Consider the following 8,640-nt stretch of genomic DNA (forward strand, 5'->3'; position numbering starts at 1 on the left):
AAGATGCTGTTGGACGCAACGTTACGGTGAATGGCGATCGCTATCGTTCGATGCTAACAAACTTTTTGTTGCCAAAAATGAAAGAACTGAACTTGGTTGACATGTGGTTTCAACAAGATGGCGCTACATGCCACACAGCTCGCGATTCTATGGCCATTTTGAGGGAAAACTTCGGAGAACAATTCATCTCAAGAAATGGACCGGTAAGTTGGCCACCAAGATCATGCGATTTGACGCCTTTAGACTATTTTTTGTGGGGCTACGTCAAGTCTAAAGTCTACAGAAATAAGCCAGCAACTATTCCAGCTTTGGAAGACAACATTTCCGAAGAAATTCGGGCTATTCCGGCCGAAATGCTCGAAAAAGTTGCCCAAAATTGGACTTTCCGAATGGACCACCTAAGACGCAGCCGCGGTCAACATTTAAATGAAATTATCTTCAAAAAGTAAATGTCGTGGACCAATCTAACGTTTCAAATAAAGAACCGATGAGATTTTGCAAATTTTATGCGTTTTTTTTTTAAAAAAAGTTATCAAGCTCTTAACAAATCACCCTTTATATGGTGTTCAATACCTTTTACAATTTGGATTTCTTTGTACTTCAATTGCATTGTCAATATATCGCAAAAGAGCATAAAATATCGATAAACAAGATTAGTAATTTAAATTTTTTAGAGCTCAAAGTTTGAGTAAGAAGGGGCAACTTTGGCTCGGAATCAATACCAAAATTCTTAAGGGAAGATCAAAATCTTTGGATCCAAGCCAAACTTTTTTTTGCGTGTATTTACCGACCTAATTTTAGGGCATACACAAGCTGATTCAAAGAAACTTTATTTACAGCAAACAAACCACTTTAGTTGCAAGCATCCTTTCCAACAGACGATATACCAAATACAACTTTTGGGTTTACTGAAAGAAATATTGACCTAATATGAAAGAGTATACAACATAAATATTAAGGAAAAATTTCTTTATAATAAAAAAAATTAAATTTAAAAGTAAACAAATGAAATTAAATGGGTCATTAAATTTATGATATGAATCATTGCGTTCTTTTAAAATCATATGACTTTGAAGTAAAGATAAGTTTCTTTAATTTAAAGAAAAATATTTTTAATAAGAAATAACCTTTAAATTAACTGAGATATTGAATGGATTAATGCCCAACAAAGCTTTAAATGTGGGCATTGAGTATCGTGCGAAAACAATATGGCAACTCTGAGACTTTCTTAGGGCAGACGATACTTGACAACCCTTTAATTGTAAACAAATGATCGATACAGATAATTTAGAGAAAGGGTTAAAGTCAAATATGAATGAAAAACAAGTAAGTAAAGTCTAAAGTCGGGCGGGGCCGACTATATTATACCCTTCACCCCTATGTAGGCCAAAATTTGTGTTACCATCTCAACTACTTCACATTTGCTGAAAGCTATATAAAGGAGACAATTTTTTTACTTCTACAAAATCTCTAGAATTAAAATTTAAATCGGCTGACACTATCCAGTTAATTGGAGGAAGCTTCCATTGAAAATGGGTCTAAAATGTGTAACAGTCTACTATATTTCCCCAACTCTGGTGTACGTATATATGGGAGCTATATATAATCTGAACCGATTTTGACTAAATTTGACATGTATAGTTAGAATAATAATTCTGCTATCTATGCGAAATTTCACGTAAATGGGAGTATAACATTGGCCCCCCTGGTCATATGAGTGCAAATCGGGCGGAAGATATATATGAGAGCCATATCTAAATCTGAACCGATCTCAACCAAATTTGGCACAATTACCGATACTACTAAACGTACTCCTAGTGCGAAATTTGAAGCAAATCACGGCAAATGGATTTTGGATTTTGAGGCCATATAAGTTCAAATCGGACGAAAGATATATATGGGAGCTATATCTAAATCTGAATCGATTTTGACCATATTTGGCACATACAATAGTATAGTTAAAAGTACCGCTTGTGCAAAATTTGAAGTAAGTCAGGGCAAAACTCGGGCTTTTGAGACCATATAAGTCCAAATCGGGCGAAAGGTATATATGTGAGCTATATCTAAATCTGAACCGATTTTAACAAAATTTGACACACTTAACGATACTATTAAATGTACCCCTTGTGCAAAATTTGAAGCAAATCACGGCAAAACTCTGGCTTTTGTGGCCATATAAGTTCAAATCGGACGAAAGATATATACGGGAGCTATATCTAAATTTGAACCGATTTAAATCAAATTTACCAAGCATTGGTAGAATGTCAATTCTACCCTCTATGCAAAATTTCACGAAGATCGGTAGTAAACTTTGGCCTCTTTGGTCATATGAGTCTAAATCGGACGAAAGATATATATGGGAGCTATATCTAAATCTGAACCGATTTGGCTGATATTTTGCAAGATTTTCGAGATTCATAAAATATTTGGATGTACGATATTTCAAGAAAATCGGTTGATAAACACGCTAACTATGACCAAATCGGGGATAAATATATATGGCAGCTATATCTAAATCTGAACCGATTTTTTCCAAAACCAATAGCGATTGTCTCTGTCCCAAGAAACGACCCTATGCCAAATTTGAGGACGATCGGACTTAAATTGCGAGCTGTACTTTGTGCACAAAATTACATATTCAGACAGACGGACGGACGGACAGACAGACAGACGGACATCGCTAAATCGACTCAGAATTTAATTCTAAGCCGATCGGTATACTAAAAGATGGGTCTATGACCACTATTTCTTGGCGTTACATACAAATGCACAAACTTATTATACCCTGTACCACAGTAGTGGTGAAGGGTATAAACACTCTACCGGTTATTTTGTATATTTAGAAGAGATTGTAATTCCGTCACCCTCCCTACATCATGGAAAAATTTATAGAAATATGAAAACAGTATAGAAATATTTACGATATTTTCAATTTATACCGATCATGACAAATAACATACCTAGCACATCTCATATTGATTGCCCTCTTATCTCTAGGTGACATGTATGCGATAATTAAAGTACGACTCAAAACCTAGGGTCTTGTTTATTACTAAGGTTTCTAAGGCAAAAGAAAAAATTCCATTCCATCAGCATTTATGACACAAACACGAACGTCTTTCAATTTTTGAACTCCAGACTCTGAGTTTATTTCAAGTGGGATGAGAATATATGGCATGGGACCCTGTATATATATTTTTATGATCTCATATAGTATACCTACAATTATTCGCGTAGATTATGGTATTTCGCAGATTCTATTCTATAAAGAGCTGATAAACTTTAGCTCATCGATTAAAACAAAAAAGTATGGGGAAAAATTTTTTATTTTATTCCATTCACTAAGATCTTTGAGAACGTTATCACAAGTGAAAACAAAAAAAAAAAATCAAAATCTGAAACTCTGAACATCAAGAATATTCCAGCGAGGTCTTCATTCATTCTCTTTAAGTATTGCATTTGTCTCAATCTTGTCAGACAATAATTGAATTTTTTCTTATTCACGAATCTGGTTCTGTTTTTTTTTATATATGCTTCTAGGTTCATCAAAGTTTCAAAATGTCTCTATCGAAAATCGATACCGAAATGGATCAAGAGAAATATCTACGTGAAATAACCCATCATTTTCGGGGCATTGAGAAACCTTTAAAATATGGCCCTAGCATCGAAAGTTTGAATGATTTAATAGCGGCTCTGCATCAGGAATTTGCCACAAATTATGTCAACATTGAGATGGTCAATCACATTATGCTCTCCTATAAATCCAATCCCAAGGAATGGAAAAAATTTGCCAAATTTGATCGTTACAAGTATACTCGGAATTTGGTTGATGCTGGTAATGGAAAATTCAATTTGATGATTTTATGCTGGGGAGAAGGTCATGGTTCCACCATACACGATCATTCCGATTCGCATTGTTTTATGAAAATGTTGAAGGGTGAATTGATGGAGACCCGTTATTCATGGCCCGAGTCAACAACAGCCAAAGATCATTTGGAGAATTTGAAAGAGGGTGAAGAATTTGAGTATCACGATGCTTTACAGGTCTTGGGTAAGACCACAATGGGTGTTAATGAGGTGGCCTATATAAATGGTGAGTTTTAGCGATAAACTGAAAGAAAAAAAATTATACTATGGGAACAATACACACACACAAAAAAATATTTTTCTGATTCAATCACGAAATTAATTGATCCAATTAATTTTTTAATTGGAATGTCTTCAATCACGAAAATGATAGTATCAATCACAGTTTTAATTGGGCATAGAAAAAATCCTTGATTAAAAAATTAATTGATGTCATTAGCAATTTTCAATTAATTTTTTAATTGATTCAATTAAAAATTTAATTGATTTTGAATGCAAACCCCAATTATTTGTTTATTTAAAAAGGTAACTATTTTCAACTACTTTCTGAATTGGCTTAGAGTTTTTATTTTGATTAAGAAATGTTCATCACTTTTTTTAACTGACTTAGTCTTCTGAATTTGATTAAAAAATTAATTCTATCAATTAATTTTTTAATTAAAAATTTTAAAATTTTCAATCATTGACTTAATTAACCTAATGTTTCTGTCTTGATTAAATAGTTAATTGTATCAATTAATTTATTAATTGAAAAAACATTCAACTTCAATTAACTTTTTAATTGGAAATATTCTGGTGATATTTTTTTCTGTGCACAAAAAAATTTTTTGTTCTGATTCAATTACGAAATTAATTGATCCAATTAATTTTTTAATTGAAATGTCTTCAATCACAGAAATGTTAGTATCAATTAAACAAAAATTTGAACGTCTGTGTTGCTATGTTACACAGCAAAAATTTACGAAAATTTGTCCAATTAAAGGTTTAAAAAATATTTAATTAAAATTTTAATTGATTCAACAAATTTTTTAATTGAAAGAAAAATCAATCACAAAACTTAATAATATCAATTAATTGGATGAATTAATTTTTTAATCATTTTATCATTTCTGTGATTGAAGACATTTCAATAAAAAAAAAAAACAAGTATATACGCCGTAAGTTCTGCCAGGCCGAATCTTATGTACCCTCCACCATGGATTGCGTAGAAACTTCTACCAAAGACTGTCATCGACAATCGAATTACTTGGGTTGTGGTATCCTAAAACTTCTTAACATGGTTTTCTAAATTGTGAGTTAGTCCATATGTGGTATGTTTTAGACAATACGTAGAGAGCCAGAATTGAAATATGGGGGTCGCTTATATACAATTATGAACTTGATATGGACCAATTTTTGTGTGATTGGGGATTGATTTATCTGATGGCTATATATAACTATAGACCGATTAGTTAACGGCCATATACTAGCACAATGTACCATATTTCAACTGACTCGAATGAAATTTGCTCCTCCAAGAGGCTCCAAAACCAAATCTCGTTATCGGTTTATATGGGGGCTATATATAATTATGGACTGATATGAACCAATTCCTGCATGGATGTTGGATACCATGTACTAACATCACGTACCAAAATTTCAACCGAATCGGATGAATTTTGCTCTTCCAAGAGGCTCCGGAGGTCAAATCTGGTGTTAGGTTTATATGGGGGCTATATATAATTATGGACCGATGTGGACCAATTTTTGCATGGGTGTTTGAGGCCATATATTAACACCACGTACCAAATTTCAACTGAGTCAGATGAATTTTGGTCTTCCAAGAGGCTCCGGAGGTCAAATCTGGTGATAGGTTTATATGGGGGCTATATATAATTATGAACCGATGTGGACCAATTTTTGCATGGTTGTTAGAGACCATATACTAACACCATGTACCAAATTTCAGCCGGATCGGATGAAATTTGGTTCTCTTAGAGGTTCCGCAAGCCAAATCGGGGGATCGGTTTATATGGGGGCTATATGTAATTATGGACCGATATGGATTAATTTTCGCATGGTTGTTAGAGACCATATACTAACACCATGTACCAAATTTAAGCCGGATCGGATGAAATTTGCTTCTCTTAGAGCAATCGCAAGCCAAATTTGGGGGTCCGTTTATATGGGGGCTATACGTAAAAGTGGACCGATATGGCCCATTTGCAATACCATCCGACCTACATCAATAACAACTACTTGTGCCAAGTTTCAAGTCGATAGCTTGTTTCGTTCGAAAGTTAGCGTGATTTCAACAGACGGACGGACGGACATGCTCAGATCGACTCAGAATTTCACCACGACCCAGAATATATGTACTTTATGGGGTCTTAGAGCAATATTTCGATGTGTTACAAACGGAATGACAAAGTTAATAACCCCCCATCCTATGGTGGAGGGTATAAAAATAGTTAGATCAATTAATTTCGTGATTGAATAAGAAAATTTTTTTTTGTGTGAATGATTATTCAACGACATTTTTAATTTCATTAAAATAGACTTTAGAAAAATAAACAAAAATTTTCTTTAAAATTTCACTTTAGCTAAGGGTACTTGTTTTCTTTTTAAATGGAAGAATCAAGTTTTAATTTTGACAACAATGGCTATATTTGTGACCAAAGAGCTTTAATTGTTCGATTAATTTCGTGATTGAATCAGAAAAAAAAATGTATGTGAATAATTATCCAACGACATTTTTAATTTCATTAAAATAAACTTTAGAAAAATAAAAGGAAATTTTCTTTAAAAGTTCATTTTGGCTAAGGGAAATTGTTTTCTTTTTAAATGGAAGAATCAACTTTGAATTATGGCAACAATGCCCGTATTTGCAGCCAAAGAGCTTTAATTGTTCTTTTAGAAAATTTTGTATTTTTTTTTAATTTCATTAAAATTCTGTTTTCTTTTTAAATGGAAGAAACAAGTTTGAATTATGGCAACAATAGCTATAATTGCGGCCAAAGAGCTTTAATTGTTCTCTTAGAAAATTTTTTAATTTCTTTTTCATTAAAATTTTTGTAAACAAAAAAAAACAATTTTTTAATATCATTTTAGAAAAATAAATTTATTTAATTTTTCTAAATTTATTTCGGACAAAGTAAATTCGTTTTTTTACTATAATCAAACTCTACAAAAAAACCTTTAATTTTAATTTCATATATTTTTTTTCAGATAATTTGGGTCTACATCGTGTCGAGAATCCCAGTCATTCGGATACTGCTGTCTCGCTACATTTATATTGTCCACCCTTCGATACCTGTTCCATGTTTGAAAAGACCACTGGTAAACGTGTAAAATGTAATGTTACCTTCTGGAGTAAATATGGCCAGAAAACGGAGGATCAATAAGATGATGGTTTTCTCGGCCTATACTTGATTGATTGTTATGATCGTTGTGATTATGAGACATTTGCGCTTACCAAAAAAAAAAAAAAGAAAAATAAAAAAGTTATGTAATTTAAAATAAATATTTAGAAATGAGTATAGAAAAAGACTTAAATACCATACAAGACCTAGATTAGTTCTCCATATTGTATACAATTTATACAGATGTAAATAATATCTATGATTTTACAAACTAAGATTTAGTATATAAGATATTGTTGTACATTATAATAATTATAAATAATAATAGATTAAAAGAAAAAACAAGTATATACAGTAGTAAGTTCGGCCGGGCCGAATCTTAAATACCCACTACCATGAATCATTCCTTTGAAATTTCTGTGGGGTTTGAGGACAAATCAAGCAGTACACTTCCCGAAGATAAATTTAAAGATTTTACCTAACATATGAAGACTATATCAGATTCTGGATTTGTAAGAACCATTTTTGTTTGAGTTTTAGAGGAAACATCTCTTGTAAGTGTGCAAGAAAATTATAAAATAACGTCTTGATTTGAAATCTTAAATCTGTAGATTTTCACCCGAGAAGTAAAATTTGGAAGTTTTACATTGAGTTTCAAGCAATTTTCATGATCGGTATGCCCTCTATACCCTCAAGAAGTGAAATTTCAGGCAAATCGGAGAAAAACTACGGTTTCTAGAAACCCAAGGAGTTAAATCGGGAAATCCTTCTTATGGGGGCTGTACTAAAACATGGACCGATACTCACCGTTTTCGGCACACCTTTTTATGGTCCTAAAATAATTCTAGATTTCGAATTTCATGCAAATTGGATAAAAACTACGGTTTTTATAATCCCAAGAAATAAAATCTGGCGATCGGTCTATATTGGGGATATACCAAAACATGAACTAATACAAGCCCTTTTCGGCACATCTCTATATGGTCATAAAATACTTCTAGTTTTCCAATTTCATGCAAATTGGATAAAAACTACAGTTTCTATAAGTCCAAGAAGTAAAATCGGGAGATTGGTCCATATGGGGGATGTACCGAAACATGGACCGATACTCACCATTTTCGGCACACCTCTTTATGGTCCAAAAATACCTCCAGATTTCCAATTTCAGGCAAATTGGATAAAAACTTCGGATTCAAGAAGCCCAAAAAGTAAAATCGGGAAATCGGTCTATATGGGGGCTATATTAAAACAGGGTCCGATAATCACCATTTTCGGCACATCTCTTTATTTTCCTAGAATACCTCTAGATTTCCAATTTCCGGCAAATTGGGTAAAAACTACGGATTCTAGAAGCCTAAGAAGTAAAATCTGAAGATCGGTCTATATATCAAAACATCGAATGATAATCACCATTTTCGGCACATCCCTTTAT

At 32.8% G+C, this 8,640-nt stretch overlaps 1 protein-coding gene across 3 annotated transcripts in view; it reads left to right on the forward strand.

The window, feature by feature from the left end:
- The window catches only part of LOC142237953 (cysteine dioxygenase type 1), a 31,548-nt gene extending 23,940 nt beyond the window's left edge, over positions 1-7,608 (forward strand). For 2 of the 3 annotated variants that reach the window (XM_075309430.1, XM_075309431.1), the window contains exons 2-3: positions 3,541-4,093; positions 7,075-7,608. In XM_075309430.1, the coding sequence (XP_075165545.1) occupies positions 3,541-4,093; positions 7,075-7,250 (729 nt within the window). In that variant the 3' untranslated portion in view covers positions 7,251-7,608. Of the gene's footprint in view, positions 1-3,321; positions 3,451-3,540; positions 4,094-7,074 lie in introns of those variants that run through there. The other variant, XM_075309432.1, reaches the window with a different exon arrangement.
- The last annotated feature ends 1,032 nt before the right edge of the window (positions 7,609-8,640 follow it).

The sequence above is a fragment of the Haematobia irritans genome, chromosome 5, assembly GCF_050003625.1.
Source record: "Haematobia irritans isolate KBUSLIRL chromosome 5, ASM5000362v1, whole genome shotgun sequence".
In the NCBI taxonomy this organism is placed as follows: domain Eukaryota; kingdom Metazoa; phylum Arthropoda; class Insecta; order Diptera; family Muscidae; genus Haematobia; species Haematobia irritans.